General features: G+C 35.7%; 1 protein-coding gene across 1 annotated transcript; it reads left to right on the forward strand.

Annotated features, from left to right (window-relative positions):
* Positions 1-2,199: 2,199 nt before the first annotated feature.
* LOC144445600 (sulfotransferase 1E1-like) lies at positions 2,200-10,076 on the forward strand. Its single transcript, XM_078135210.1, has 7 exons — positions 2,200-2,328; positions 3,701-3,860; positions 5,203-5,453; positions 7,317-7,461; positions 8,532-8,626; positions 9,129-9,318; positions 9,820-10,076. Exons 2-7 carry the CDS (start codon positions 3,758-3,760, stop codon positions 9,927-9,929), a joined length of 894 nt encoding a protein of 297 aa, XP_077991336.1. The 5' UTR covers positions 2,200-2,328; positions 3,701-3,757; the 3' UTR covers positions 9,930-10,076.
* The last annotated feature ends 6,763 nt before the right edge of the window (positions 10,077-16,839 follow it).

The raw sequence follows: 16,839 nt of genomic DNA on the forward strand, positions 1-16,839 counted from the left end.
AAATATTCAATCTGTTCATCAACGATAAACGGGCTGGATCCATAACATTTAGACGAGTATGCACAGTTAGATGCAACTCAGTTTCCACCATTCAACAACAAAGCGCATCACATGATGACCATCCAAAAGTACAAACCAAGACGAGCGTTGGTGGCGTCATACTAGCAAACTGCTACATATGTATGTATGTATGCCATGTCTATGTATGTATGTATGTATGTATGTATGTATGTATGTATGTATGTATGCCATGTCTATGTATGTATGTATGTATGTATGTATGTATGTATGTATGTATGCATGTATGTATGTATGTATGTATGTATGTATGTATGTATGTATGTATGGATGGATTGATTGGTGGATGGATACCTGCCTGGGTATTTGTGTATGCAATTGTCAAACCGAGACCAAATGATTTTTTTCCCTAAAATTAAACCCATTTGAATATATATGTGATGGGAAATACATGTGAATGGTCTGTGTCTCGGCATTCCAACATTACCCTATAGTTGAAGTAATAACAAACCATGAAGGTTAGAAATGGGAATAGGAGCTGAAACATGGCCCTGTCATTTTAGGAGTAAGTTGATCTTACGTTACAATCCAAAACACATTGACCACCCCGTCCCCTTTCAACAGTTGCAAAGTTTTAGGAACAGGAAGACCCCCCCCCCCCCACTCATATATATACTTTAATTTCAAAAACAGAGTGATCCAACCTCCCTTCCCCCATCCGGAAAAAAATGACCGGTCCCTAATCTTAAAGCTACATGTTATAGAACTGTTGGAATTATTATACAATACGGCGCTGTCTATATGTTTGCTATTTCATCGTTCTAAAGACCAAAACAATCCACAAAGTAAATACAACAATCATATTATAATTTTTTTTTTTAAATGGTGGTTTACAATTTGTATTTTAGAAAATTCTGCAATTATTCTTCCTGATCTGATCATTTTAGTTCAGTGTCAAACATTATGGGTATAATAAAAGCATTGTGGGTACACAGCGTGCGAAATTCAAAATATCATACACATCATTGTCACCGTGGTCATCTTCTAATTCTCTATTTTACCTTCCCCACTAAATAATCATATAACATCTTGTTTCTGAAAAGATAATTAGGTTTTTGCATGTCTAAAGATCGTATATTTATAGTAAAAGATTCATAACAAAAATAAAATTAACTTTGACGTTGTTCGTGTTGTTGGTGTTAAATATGACACAAAAATAACTATGGAAACAAATCTAAAGTCAACAATTTTGGACCATGGGTGATTCATTTCAAGGATTTCTGTTGCAGTCGCTAATCAACACATGTTTGTGTGTAGAAGGAAATTGTCCATTCTTTACCATGTCGATACTTATCATGTCATTATCACTGGTATGTGTGGCGAGGTTTATTCATATGTACAGACAACGAAAAAAACGTACCTCAACGTAAGTAAAAACGTACAAACTGAGCTTCTGTCCCTTCAAGTATAGTCTAGGGTTGAACCTAGATACATGAATAGTTTTGAAAATGACAAATATACACGTCATCATCAACGACAAAATTAAAAATTGGCCAATTATGGGGTTCTGCGAGCTAGATCTGATAGCACAGTTTTTGAAGACATTGAATATTATTAATCCAAGAACAGGCTAGGCCTAGGTGTCTGAACATTACAGCAGGGAGCAAAAATGTTGTAAATATAAAGTCGCTAAAAAATTAGTAAAATCATCTACGTTAATAAGAGTTCATTAACACAGTGGAGGTAATAAACTCATGAGCAAACAATGGCCTTTATATGGAGAAAGAGAACATTACACCGTGAAATATATAACGAATGCATGCAGCATGCTACTAGGACTAATAAAGAGATGTAAAACGAAGGTAAAACAATCCTCTGATATATAAGTGAATTGTACATCTTGGAGGGCAGTTTTATTTACATCATTACATGTAATACCCCGTGAAAAGTTTGAATATACTATATCGTACGAGCAGAGAGATCTGTTTACCCATGTACATCAAAATATGAACGAGCAGCCATCACTTCAAACCACACCCACTCACTCACTCACTGTATATCGTAGACTGTAAGATACGTCGTGACGTTTCGCCCTCACCGTGTTAGGGGTTGGCCGATGTTTGAGGGCGCCCCGTCACGGCGTACCTTACAGACTATGTATATCGACCCACTCACCTTTGGTATATGTTTAACTGTCTGGGTCTCAAGTGTCGTCTCATTGTTAATATACAAATTACGTCAGTGAAGGACCAAAGGCCACCTTCGAATTCTGATCGGGCAGGAGAAGAGGCATATTATTACACGTATCAGGTAAGTGTATAAACCTAAAGATCACTCATGGTAGTTGACCATGGCACGGTAGAGATATTATTTATTTTGTCCACATCTGTAAGCGCAGACTGAAAGGTATACTGAATGAATTTCGATGGACAATGTCTTTTTAAAAATTCTGTACAAATAGTGTAACGCCTGACGAAACTAAACTAGGTCATGGAATGCAACAATCCAATTCTAAACATTTGGACAGAATGATGTATTACGAATTATGAATTGAGTTCGAAATCAGGCTAAGGGTACACTAAATCGTAAAGTTTAAATTTGACATTATCGTAAGGAATTGACCTAATTACTTGAGCAAATTTTAAAGATTATAGAAGCCATGTCAAGAAGACAGAATATATGCAAAACCGTTATTTTGTGTTTGAATGAATAAACATTGAATGGATTGCCATCTACCTTTAGGTCGCCTTTTAACAGCAATATGAACTCTAAGGACCTACAATCAATATCGGAGTTGTCTGGAAAGTGACGTCTACGCTAAACAACCTTTAGTTAATTGTAACCCTTCGAAAAGAGGCGTAGCGCAAGGACACCGAGACTTATTGAGTCTAGCATTTGTTTAAAACTGTCGTTGCCGGCAACCTTATGGGGTGATACAATGATATACTTCGCCAAAACAAAAATTGATATCAAATATATAATCATGGTCTTGTTTACCAAACATAACAAACGTACGTGGATGTTGGGTCACTTATAAGTGAACGCATGACGGTGGTATACTGTATTAAAGTGTACATGCAAAGGTTGTCTCACATGTAGTTATAGATACATGAAATTATTTTCAATGACGGTTCCACAATAGACCCTCCAGGGGATCTATGATTCAACTAAGCGGTATGCTCAAGGGGTAAAAATGACATTTGGTTCAATCATGACGATGTTGTATAGATTACACTTTTCATTGAACCCCTATCTTGGTTGTAATATGCGTTAACATAAACATCCTCGAAACACTTTTTCTTATGTCCTCTAACTATTGGCTTCGCTGTTGAAAGAACTATTATGTTGTCTTTGCGATTCATGTAAAGAAATATGTTCATGCCAAACAACTTTCATAAGTATTATAAAAGTAATTTAAACAATAATATATATTCATTTTCCTCTTGCCCTTATTTATCTATTTATTGTGTCTAAATTGCAATATCTTTGTTATTGACTGTACGAATATTTTGCATAATAACTAAATTAATTTGCATAGCTATCGTTATGCTATTGTCATCATACATAATAAAAAAATATTTATTGTGTTTCACAAGTTATGCCCTATGCCCTATTTTAGCTGAATAGATAGGTGTACAAGTATAACTATAAATGTGATAAAATGATTTTTATCTTATTTCAGACTTAGACTATCACACAGGAGGACTTCCTATCCATATATCTGTGCTGGAGATTGATCATGGATGAAAAGGACACTATTGCGATAACATGGCCAATAGAAAAGCTGGAGAAGATACAAATACGTCATGATGATGTCATTGCAAGTACATACCCTAAGTCAGGTAACAAACACATAATTGGAAATAACTTAATAATGCTTTGCCTCTTAACTATGTTATTTGTGATTAGTTATTACATATCCATTATTTAGTATGTCAATTTACCAATATTTTGGGTTTTGTCTTTGTCTGTCTAGCTGTCAGTCCGTCCGTCGGTCGGTCGGTCAAGTATCCATCCGGCCATCTGTCCATCCGTCCATCCATCCGTCTGTCTGTCTGTCTGTCTGTCTGTAAGTCTGCCTATCTGTATGTCCGTGCTTGAATTTGAGTCACGGTGTCACCATCAATTACTTGTTAAATATGCCTAATGACATGTACACATCAATTTATATAATAGTTTATGTAAACAATATATCACATTTGTCATCATCAGTGTATACATATATATATATATATATATATATATATATATATATATGTGTGTGTGTGTGTGTGTGTGTGTGTTTGTGTGTGTGTGTGTGTGTGTAAGCTATGTGTCATGCGTCGCGTGTCGTGTGTAAAGGTTCTATTTCTTACCATATTGCCAACTGATGATAGCGTGCTATATCATGACAGTAGTATTATTTATGTAAAAGACTATTGATTAAACCTAATCAGACCATACCATTACCTATATATCAAGGTATTAATTCTAAATATACAGAGAAAGACAGAGAGACAGGCAGAGATAGACGGACGGACGGACGGGAGGAAAGTAGTAGGTAGCCTTGCAAGCAGAGATGTACATAGGCCAACAATTATGTATGGGGACAGAGGGACAGACAGAGAGCCTGACAGGCAGACTGTTAGACCGAGAAAACCCTTCTGGTGTGGGTAATTTGAAGAAAGTGTTCACTCACTGACACATTAAGGGGCCGGGTCAGGTCTTTGAAATCTTTCCTTTTTCTTTCTTTTGTAAATATTTGGTAAACGAGGAACTGTATTGAAAGTAACTCTATGGTATGTTTGAACATTTCCTGGTGGGATTTTAAAGTTTACACGAATGCAAGAAACATAATGAGATATTACTGAGTGTGGAAGTATAATTTTGTCAGGTTTATCACAATCATCAAATTCTCATTCCACAATTCCAATCAATTGTCAAATTATCATTCCATGATTAGAATCAGTTATCAAGCTATCATTCCACGATCAGCATCAATTGTTAAATTATCTTCATGATTAGCATCAATTGTCATTCCACGATTAGTATCAATTATCAAATTGTCATTCCATGACCGGCATCGATTATTAAATTATCATTTCACTATTACTATGATCATTTCATGATTACCAACATTTATCAAAATATCATTTTAGGATTAACATCAATGATCTTTCATCAAAGTATCATTCATCTACGCAGGGACACATTGGATTAAGCATATAATGAAACTGCTACTGAATAATGGAAATGTAGGCGATTCAATACCCGAGGAAACACGAGGTGGTAATTTGGAGTCGATAGTCGCCGACGAAGATCACGACCTGAATCTTTCAAGATTAAAGATAGTGGGCCATCCCGACATATGTGTTAATTTGGAGAAAATGACGTCGCCTCGGTTCCTTATGACGCATATTCCAATTGACTGGTTCCCTAGTCTTTCCAATGCAAAGGTAAATCATATAATTTTACTGAGTTTGACTCCATTTCTTAATCTTGCACAAGCTGTAAGTGTGGCATTTTTTACATACATACATACATACATACATACATACATACATACATACATACATACATACATACATACATGCATGCATGCATACACGCATACACACATACACACATACCTACATACATACATACATACATACATACATACATACATACATACATACATACGTGCGGACGGACGGGAGGACAGACAGACAGACAGACAGTCAGACAGACAGACAGACAGACAGACAGACAGACAGACAGACGGGTGGGCAGGCAGGCAGACAGACAGCAATATGCACACATACATACACACACATACACATACATACACACATACATACATACATACATACATACATACATACATACATACATACATACATACATTCATACGTAACGTACGTACGTACGTACGTACATACATACATACATACATACATACATACATACATACATACATATGTACGTACCGACGTATGTACAGACAGACAGACAGACAGACACATGTACACATGCATACCATATCCCCCACACACACGCTATACTTTTACTAGTAGTTCATTATATAAAAACATGTCAGCCTATTATACACAAATAGCAAGACATAAACTATTACAATACGTTCCACCCTGCAATATCAAATTTCTAACAAACCTGACACAAAGGTGATATATCAGGTGGGACATATGCACATCAATTTGTTTCTGATGTATGTAAAAGTTGACCGAATGGCCGTCATCTTTCTAGTTAAAATCAATATATATTGCATAACTTAAAAACTGTAATACATAGAGATGCGCTATCTTTAGGACCTTGACCTTTGACCTTGGCCTTGACCGCCAGGGCAAATTATCAAAATCAAGCAAATCCCTGCCTATCACAGACAGATTGTAGTGTTAACATATCGTCAATTTCTTTTAAATCATGTTTGCAAGCCATATTGAAGAATGAGACGATTAACGATTAACATCGGTTTGGTGCTCATGTAACTTTTACCCATATTTATAGTAAGCAATCGTTTTATTTAATACTGCATAACTAAACTACTTCAATCATACACTCCCTTCAAAAATTAAGCCAAATTGCAGATACATTGTAGCAATAATATGTGGTTAATGTCTTTTAGATCATGTCTATAGATAATGTAGAACCAGGTAAATATACACATGCACTATTTTGGGTGCTCATATCACATTTTACTCAAATCAGTGAAATTCAGCAAATACCTTCATTATCAAATACACTTTGTAGTAATATTTGTGGCCACCAATTTCTTTAAATCATGTCTCCATTCATTCACATTTGAGGGAATATGCAGAATTGTTTCACCAGACACTGTGCTTTTCTTGTGTGTGTGTGTGTGTGTGTGTGTGTGTGTGTGTGTGTGTGTGTGTGTGTGTGTGTGTGTGTGTGTGTGTGTGTTGTGCTCTGCTATGAATACTTCATTGAACACTGTCCTCTCCAGGGCGACACCTTCTACCCTAGGGTGGATTTTATGTAAATAAATTTGATTCTTATGAAAATTATTATTTCTGTATAACATTATTTATTTTCAATAAGTATGTATGTATGTATGTATGTTTGTATGTATGTATGTATGTATGTATGTATGTATGTATGTATGTATGTATGTATGTATGTGTGTATGTGTGTATGTGTGTGTGTGTGTGTGTGTGTATGTATGTATGTATGGATGTATGTATGTATGTATGTATGTATGTATGTATCAGATTGCTACATACTATGGTAATTGATTATGAAATTGCACAGATTAACACTGTTCAAATATCTTACGACCATTTTCGTGTTTAATTTACTAGGTTATATACCTTGCACGGAACCCAAAGGACGTACTTGTATCTTGGTATGACCTGGGTCTACTTTTGGACACGGAGCGATCACCTGAGAAAAACCGTGAAATATTTGATCAAACAGTTGATGGTTTTATTACTGGAACATTACCAAGTATGTTGACATCTGTACTTTAGTAACCGATATGCTTTATGTAGCATCCTTTGATGGAATAAGGCACCACCATTCATTTATACATATAAGAAATGTGCAACTCCTAACATTCTGTGAATTTGAATTTGAAAGGAAACAGTCTCTTCCTAAAACAAGGCATGGCATGAAATGCTTATTCGATCTCGTAATGTACAGTATTTAAACTATCAAACCAACTGAAATAAAAGCGAATAAATATTGTCGAAATTATATAGCATAGTACAAATGTATGTACAATTAGTGTGCTCTTCGCATACATACATACATACATACATACATACATACATACATACATACATACATACATACATTCATACATACAGACAGACAGACAGACAGACAGACAGACAGACAGGCAGAACCAGCATTCGGGGACTGGATGTGTATGTGGTGGGGAGAGGGGGGGGGCGCAGACATCGCATATATAGTGTATAAGAATAGTACAACAATTGAACATAATTGGATCATGTTATTCCCCAATAATGTTCTTCGTTCAGCCAAGGAAAATTCTGTGACCTCAGGGTCCTTTGACCCGTATTAGGTAATGAGTATTTTCCGGTAGAATAAAGAAAATAAAATGGACAGAAATATAACTATCAGCACCAGTAATATCAAAGAAAAATAGGGGAAAGAAATGGAAATATTGAACGCTTTGAGTCATAATTCGAACACAGCAGAAGCACTAAACTAACGTACATGTAGACATACGCTGTTGTTACATATACGCACGTTGTCGTGACGGAGAACGACGACGGTATATATTTAGTGTCAGAACCTGACTCATGCATAGTTAGTCTTGCTGCTAGACGTTCTGGCTTTCTTCCGATACGATAAACGAACGAAGTTCGCAGTGAGGGCTTGCCGTAACTCGGGTGTTCCATCCTCGATAGCGATGTTCGGTCGTGTATCGTATTGTATAGGAAGAACATCAGAGGTCTAGCAGCTAGACTAGTGCATGGTATAATCTGTGATGTTGTTAGAGTAGGGCGATTTTTTTATTATTCTTTTTTACATTATTTTCTGTCCTAAAGTGGGTCTAGGACTATGGCACGAACATGTACTTCCATGGTGGAAGAGAAGAAATGAAGAAAATGTTCTCTTCTTGAAATATGAAGACATGAAGCGGGTAATGAATCTTAATATCACATCGTAACAAAAAAGTCATATATGAATCCATGGAATGTATATTGTCCGTATCATGCATAAGGAAATTAAATTCTTGAATTCACATTACCATAAATATATAAATATGTGTTTATGATTGGTACAAAGTACGAAAGACATGCATTTGAATTTGTAGAATCATTCTCAAAACCAAGAACGGAATTCCTAATTTCAAATAACATCGTCATAAATCTTACTTTTATTAATATAACGCCAGGTAAAAAATATTATATTTCTGCATATTAGTTCAACTAATTTGCATATAACGTTATATAATTTGGACCTTTTTCTCATATCAAAGCCTTAAAATGGAACAATAGTTGACAAATGTGCCGTAATTGTTAAAGCTCGGGAGTTTATAGGGGATACTTCTGTGATATTTGAAACACCGCTGCATGTTTCTGTAGAATACATTTTCTGTCCGATGACATTTGAGTTTTGAGGTCTATTTGTCATCATTCCAGGATTTAAGAACTTCGGTTCAGAAGATTGCTGAGTTTATTGGTAAAAGTCCATCACCTGAATTGATTGATAAGATCGTTCATCTTACTACGTTTGAGACGATGAAAAAGAATCCTCCACCAGATCATGAGTTTGTGGCTGAAGCTTTCGAACTTAAGGTCAAACCTGGAGAGTCGGCTTTGTTGAAAACCGGTTAGTAAAGGGACTATGCATATTTGCAGTTGGTCGAAGAGATTGGCAAGATAATTCGCAAAGTTCTTAAATACTAGCGTTGTTCTCTTAGAGATCATTTAGTGATACGACAGTGTATGATGTAATATTTTAATTGTGTTATTGTGTAATATTTACTATTACATCATATTGTATATTGTATTTCATTATGATACATCGTATGTGCTTATCTGTACTTTTCTTTACAATTCTGTTCTATTCTGTTCTGTCCTGGTTTTGTTTTGTTTTGTTCCGTTATGTCAAGACGTGTCCTGTCCTGTACTCTTTTCTATTCTGTTCTATTCCATTCTGTTCTGTTCTGTTCTATTGTATTGTATTGTAGTGTATTGTAGTGTAGTGTAGTGTAGTGTAGTGTAGTGTAGTGTAGTGTAGTATTGTACTGTACTGTACTGTACTGTACTGTACTATATTATATTATATTATATTATATTATATTATATTATATTATATTATATTCACCAGGGAAGGTTGGAAGATGGAAGGATCATTTCACAGTGGCTCAAAATGAATATTTTGACGATAATTACAAAAACTGGATGGAAGGCAGTGGTCTTGACTTTGATTTTGAGTGATTCGCGAACAGTAATGGTTAGTTGAAAATGTTCATGTAAGAATATACCAATGGACTCTATCTAGAAAAGTATTTCTCCAATTCGTTTCCAGTCAATTTTCTACAGCTGCGTATTGCCGCCCTCACAGGTGACACGCCATAGCAAGCATGTGCCTAATCATAAATGTAATAAAAAATAATCATTATAATACTAAACATAAATAGTTGGGTGGTTGGTTGGTTGCGTGGCTGGGTGGGTGGGTGAGTGAGTGGATGAGTGTTTGAGTGAGAAAGTGAGCGACTGACTAACTAACTGACCGACTGACTGACTGACTGACTGACTGACTGACTGACAAAATGAAGGAGCAAGTGAAGGAGGAAGGGGATGAGAGAGAGTGAGTGAGTGAGTGAGTGAGTGAGTGTGAGTGAGTGTGAGTGAGTGATGAGAGTGAGTGAGTGAGTGAGTGAGTGAGTGATCTTTCTTTCTCTTATTAAGACTATGATGCTGTAAATATTTAGTATTCGGTAATAGTTACTCGGTGGTATCAACGACGACATATTTTTTGGTGCCGGGGAGTTATCAACATTTAACAAGATTTTTTCAATGCAAGACGATAAGGCTTACAAATCGTCAGAATTGATGCCTTCCCGTTTACTATGACGCCAATTGCGTCATTTGTAAATATGTGAGTTCTAAGCATGTTTGTCCTAAAAAGATGAACTTTTACTGATTGGCAATTATTGTACGACTTGAAAATATGTTACTCGCATTTGGTAGGGATCAGTTTCATCCCTTGTGGTATGTACAATTGTGACCATTTCGGATATAGGAAAACATAATATAGTAATTCTTGTTGTTGATAATAATTTGTAATTACTCTTATTGATGGTTGTCAGTATTTATATATCTATATATTTATTTATTGTTTGCTGGTTTGTTTATTTATTTATTTTGTTTGATTTTTTTGGTTTGTTTTCGTTAACATAACTAACTAAGCATGATTGCCCTGTGGATTAGGCAGCACAATACGTGAATGCAAAGGTCCGATCCAACCATAGTTTGTGTACTTTCCCCGAGGTTGTGTTTGAATTGGCATGTAGTTGTGGTCTTCAAATTATACAATATTAGTAGCAGTGTTGTATATACTGAAGATGCAGATGACCTTCGATATCAACCTATTCAGACAAACGCTATATGCACAGTCTGTGTATCGACCCACTTACCCGGGGTATATTATTAACTGCCTGGGTTTGAAGTATGGTTAATTCATAATCATTACCTCACAAAGGTGGGGTGGGGGCAAAGGTTACCCCCTCGTGTCAGCTAAAAGAAGAGACAGACTATAGACAACTATCAGGTAAGTACAAACCTAAACTTCACCAATGACCTTGAATATGATAATTATATATTTCAATATTTCTTTAAACATATAACCGCAATAATACGCAAACACTATGCAAATATGTCAATGGACAATACAAAATTTAAATGCACATTAAAATGTGCAGGCTGAAGGTTAATTAAGCTCTAAATATAAGACTTCGGGACTTCTTCAGGAGTGAATCGAGTAACTTGACACAATATTGAAGTTGTGCCCAGTAGAAAAGAGATATGCAAATTAGTAATAATTAGTAACAGTTGATAGGGACTGTATTACTCGTTACCTTTGTTATATTATGCAAATTGTGGTTGCATTATAACATTGCCCCCTATATTAGGTCACCTACAGTATGAACTCCGTCGACCCGTTTCATTGGGTTAAGTATGTATACCTTCAATATAACTTTTTTCTTCTAACTATTCTCCCCAGCTTTGAAAGTAATTATTCTTCTTGCGATTTATATTTTCAGATCATACATATATTCGTATGCCAAATATCTTATTCTTCGCAGATAATTGTCGACTTTAATTCCAATAATTTACGATGTTGAGTTGCTGTCATTGTCGTCGTTGTTGTTGTTGTTGTTGTTGTTACTCTTGCTCCTGTTGTTGTTGTTGTTGTTGTTGTTGTTGTTGGTTGTGGTGGTGGTGGTGGTGGTGGTGTTGCTGCTGCAGTTGCAGCTACTATTGCTGTTGTTGTTATTGTTATTTATTATGATTACTACTGCTCCTTTTGTTGTTGCTGTTTGTGTTGTTACCGCTGTTGTTGTTGTTGTTGTTATTGTTGTTGTTGTTGGTTGTTGGTTGTTGTTGTTGCTGTTGTTGTTGTGGTGGTGCAGTTGTTGTTGTTGTTGTTGTTGTTGTTGTTGTCGGTGTTGCCTTTATGTCTTTCAAACACATGTAAGGTCAGTCGCTATGCACTCTATCAATCTGCTTTAAACTTTAAAGTGGGGTGATCGTGCACTGACGAAGTGAGTGGTAACACTAATGACAGCAGAGTCCTCACACTAGTATTCATAAGCATTTCCCTCAAGTCACACGTCATATGAGCGTCAAGCTAAACAACTGTAGCAATATATCAACAAAGCGATCGTATGCGTCGTTCTCATCGAGTCATTTTCCGATCAAAATCTAATTGATGGAATAATATGGGTTGGTAAAAATACTTCAATGCATCAGTTCACGTAATACTTCATTATGAATGCTGAATTCTGCACATAGGCTTAATTAATTATTAAGAGAATTGTGGTACGAGTTTGGATTGTACGAGTCACATTTAAAATAAGTCTGCAATAGCTATTGCAATATGCCCTGTAATAATAATAAATATAAATATCATCGGTTACCTGGGATTGACTTTTTCTTACTATATTTAAATATGTAACATTAGTAATTTGCATCACAAATTTTACCTGTATCACTTCAATATCTCACGACCGGTTAAACGTTGCGCAAATACAGCAAGTAGGCTTTGTGTGTTATCCATGTGCTCAGTGATTCATTTTTACCTCCCGTAAGGCAAGGTTATGTATTAGACGTGTCTCCCTGTCCGTCTGTATGTCCGTTTGTCTATCTGTCGCCACAATATCTCAAAAACTACACCATTGATTCTAATGAAACTTGCAACATATCTTTCTTATGATAATTCCAAGAACTGATTATATTTTGGTAAACATCAGAGAAAATTTAATTAGTCATTAAATAATTAATGGTTTTTAGTAAGTTCAAGATAATATGGTAAATATGTCAACCATAACAAATGCATGTCATACAAGGATTATTTTTGTACCTTTAATTTTGATGATGAATTTGCATAATTAACGATTTTCAGTACTCAATCAATATCTAAAGAAATAACACCTCACATTCCACAACATTTGGTACATACATAAACCATAATAAGGCAAAATGTCCTATACAGCCTGTTAGCATAGCATTTAGCTGTTTATAAGTAATTTGCATAATTAATAATTTCTGGTAATTAAGCTATATCTTTAGAATGCATGCTTAAACACAGAACTGCCCTATATAAAGAGGGTTATGGCTAATCTATGCAAATGCGCGAAATTCAAACTGCTGTACAGAGCACTAGCTTCTAGGTCTTGTTTGCAGCATTTTTTTCTGTACTCCGAGAAGCGCACAGGTCACGAAGCATGTGCGAATTGTTTGTGAATGTCGAAGGATTGTAACTTGATACACAAATTAGTTGAAAATCAATGTTTGTTTCATAGAATGTAAAAACTTTTCAAAATGAGACAAATCCCTGCAAACAGCTGTTTAGATTGTGTGTCACTCAGGATTATTCAAACATGCGACATTTGCATGTGAACAACCCAGACAGGAGATGTTTATATTTGGGAGATTACTTGCCAGTGAGTAACCACAAGTTCTCCACCTCCAAAACACACAGTCAGTCAGTCAGTCAGTCAGTCAGTCAGTCAAATGCAAAATAGGGTGCCAGGCACAGGCAGCCATGCCTTTAAACTTTGCAAAAGGTACGAGTAATAAAAACCCAATGAGCATCTACAGCACTGGTTATTTTTTATGAAATCTCGCAAAATAATTACTGTATTCTTTTAATTGCTTGAGGAATTATTGTAAAAGTTTCAAAGAATTAAAAGCTGCTCCAATAAATTGGTGATACATTTCGAATGTATGGTACAGAGTTATATGAATTTGATCTGGAATACATGGATATTGATAAGCATAACTATCATCACGATTGAATGAATTTCATATGTCAGACATATCTATACAGAGGTTAACCTTCCAATTCATATCTGGGAATACTCACCATTGTCAATAACACATTGGAGACTATTCAAATGGATAACAAGGACACCATAGTGGTAGAATGGCCAATTGAAAAGTTAAAGAAGATACAATTACGTCATGATGATTTGATTGTAATTACATTCCCGAAATCAGGTGACGATTGGATAATATGAAATGTATTTATACCGTCGTGCATGTTTACATCACTTTTACGTTGCATATCTCCTATTATAAACAGGTGTCAGCAGGTTGGCTCGTCTCGTGCTCCGTGTCTCAATAGTATATTTCGTACTTTTACAAGTATCTTTGAAAACGCTGTATCCTGTTCCTTCTCAACATGAAGTGTGATGATTGTGGTACCAGGAAAAAGGTGAGGACGTGCCAGGGCGACCTCATGTTGTGTGAAAAATGTAACCTAGAAAGATTCGGCTGTGACGACAACGTCAAAATGGACGCCACATGCATTAGTGACAAATCAGTTGACAAACTCCGGGTCCTTCTGCAACCTATCCAGAAGCAATTAACTTCAATTGCAAGTGACTTATCAGATGTTAAAAGGAAGCAAACAGACATGGTGCAGTCCATGGAGTATATCAGTCTGGAGTTTGAAGAAATGAAACAAACACTGGAAAAACTACGTTTCTAAGTCAAATGCTGAATTATCGCAAGACAATAACGTGTTACGTAAGGAATTGAGGGAACTAAAAAGTGAGGTTTCTGACCTTGACCAATACCACAGGCGAGTAAACCTCGAAATCTGTGGTATACCCGAGTCACAAAGTGGAAACGAGAATACAGATAAAATCGTCTTGTCGACTTTACAGAAAGTACATTCTTCCATTAGTGAATCTGATATCGATATTTCTCACCGTATTGGAACCATAAAGACTTCACACCATGATAGCCGTCCAAGACCTAGACCTATAATTGTACGATTCACATCACGAAAACAGAGAAATATCATCTACGAGAATCGTCGCAAACTTAAAAACATCACAACCAAAGACATTGGGTTTAACCAAGCCAACTACATCTTCATCAACGAAAATCTATGTAAAGCGTCGCGGGATCTACTTTCTATGGTTAACAAGGCCAGAAAGCAATCACAGTACAAGTATATGTGGACAAAGAATGGTAGAATATATGTAAGAAAAGACCAAAGTGACGACCCAGTTATTATCAGGGTTGAAGATGACATCAGAAAAATTCAGTAGGATCTGTTGTGTGATAAATTAGCTTGCTAACTAAACAATGACAAATAATGGACACTGAATACGAAGAAGACATTCATACTTTCAATATTGAAAACTACACTCTATCACCTTTAGAGTTTACCAGTAAATTTGCCACTAAATACAACAAATCATTCTCAATCTCACATATTAATATTAGATCACTTAGGAAAAACTTCGATAATTTGAAAATGTTTTACGAGGATTGTATCAAACAAAATTTTAAAATCATTGGTTTATCTGAAGTATGGCACCTGGACAACCAACACCTTGCTAATTTACATAACTATTCATTGGAACTGAACTGTACAAATTCTGGTAGAGGCGGCGGTGCAGGTGCATATATTCACACGTCCATCAAATATCGAATCTTAGATTATTCCGTAGTTCACTCTGATTGTTTATGGTTAGAATTACTCGCCCAGAAACAAAGAATTATTGTTGGGGTTATTTATCGAAAACCCAATACTAATATTCCTGAATTTACGAATTCTCTACTTAACACGCTCCATAAAGTCAAAGTCGATAAAAAACAATGCATTCTGATGGGTGATTTTAATATAAATTATTGTAGTAGGGATAATCAGAGTAACCAACTAATTTCCATATTGCAGTGTTTACACCTTGAGCAGATTATCTCAGTCCCTACTCGCGTTACTTGCAATTCATCAACTGTTATTGATCACATATATACAAATATTAGCATGGATAGAATTCATGCCGGAACTATTCAAACTGACATATCCGACCATTTTCCTACTTTTGCTATTTTTGAAAACTTCGACATCGATTCGCCAAACACCAGACCCGTCCTTACAAGAGATTTTAAATCTTATAAGTATGATCATTTTATAAGTGATCTGCAAAACGTGTCTTGGCAACCTGTATACAATGCCTCTGATACGGATTCTGCTTTCAATTTATTCACAGATATATTTACTGATATATGCAATAATCATGCCCCCCTACGTCTAAGAACCCTCAAACCAAAGAGGAAAAGTAGTCCATGGATTACAAAAGCAATAAAAAAATCGATAAATATAAAACATAAATTATATTCTAAAGTCATTTCAAGTCAACATGAAGCTAGTGCTGTAGCGAAATATAAATCTTACCGTAATCTGCTCACGAGTGTACTGAGGAGTGCAAAAAGAAGTATTTTGTATTTGTTAACCTTTAACAAAAACAACCCCAGGAAAACGTGGAATGTCATTAATAATTTAATTGGTAAACAACACAGTGTTTCTATATTCCCAGAAAATTTGGAGTTGAATGTTAATGGCAACAGCCACCTCGTAACAGACCAGGGTGAAATAGTAAAGGGATTTAATGAACACTTTGTCAATGTAAGTAGACAGTTGGCTGAGACTATTCCGAAGACAGATATTGATTTTAAGCAATTTTTCGGTCAACCTCTGCAGCGTACGTTTTTCCTCAAACCGACAACGGAACTTGAAGTATGTAATCTTCTGAAAACCCTAGATCCCAAAAAAGCATGTGGTTGGGACAATTTGCCCCCTCGGCTATTAATTGATTCTGCAGAT

This window comes from Glandiceps talaboti, chromosome 14 (assembly GCF_964340395.1).
Source record: "Glandiceps talaboti chromosome 14, keGlaTala1.1, whole genome shotgun sequence".
In the NCBI taxonomy this organism is placed as follows: Eukaryota; Metazoa; Hemichordata; class Enteropneusta; family Spengelidae; genus Glandiceps; species Glandiceps talaboti.

Bases quoted from the DNA above. Each gene is read 5' to 3' on its own strand.
- LOC144445600 (XM_078135210.1), top strand. From the start codon at position 3,758: ATGGATGAAAAGGACACTATTGCGATAACATGGCCAATAGAAAAGCTG. The intron at 3,861-5,202 runs GTAACAAACACA...TCATCTACGCAG, and splicing joins AAGTACATACCCTAAGTCAG to GGACACATTGGATTAAGCAT. The intron at 5,454-7,316 runs GTAAATCATATA...TTAATTTACTAG, and splicing joins CTAGTCTTTCCAATGCAAAG to GTTATATACCTTGCACGGAA.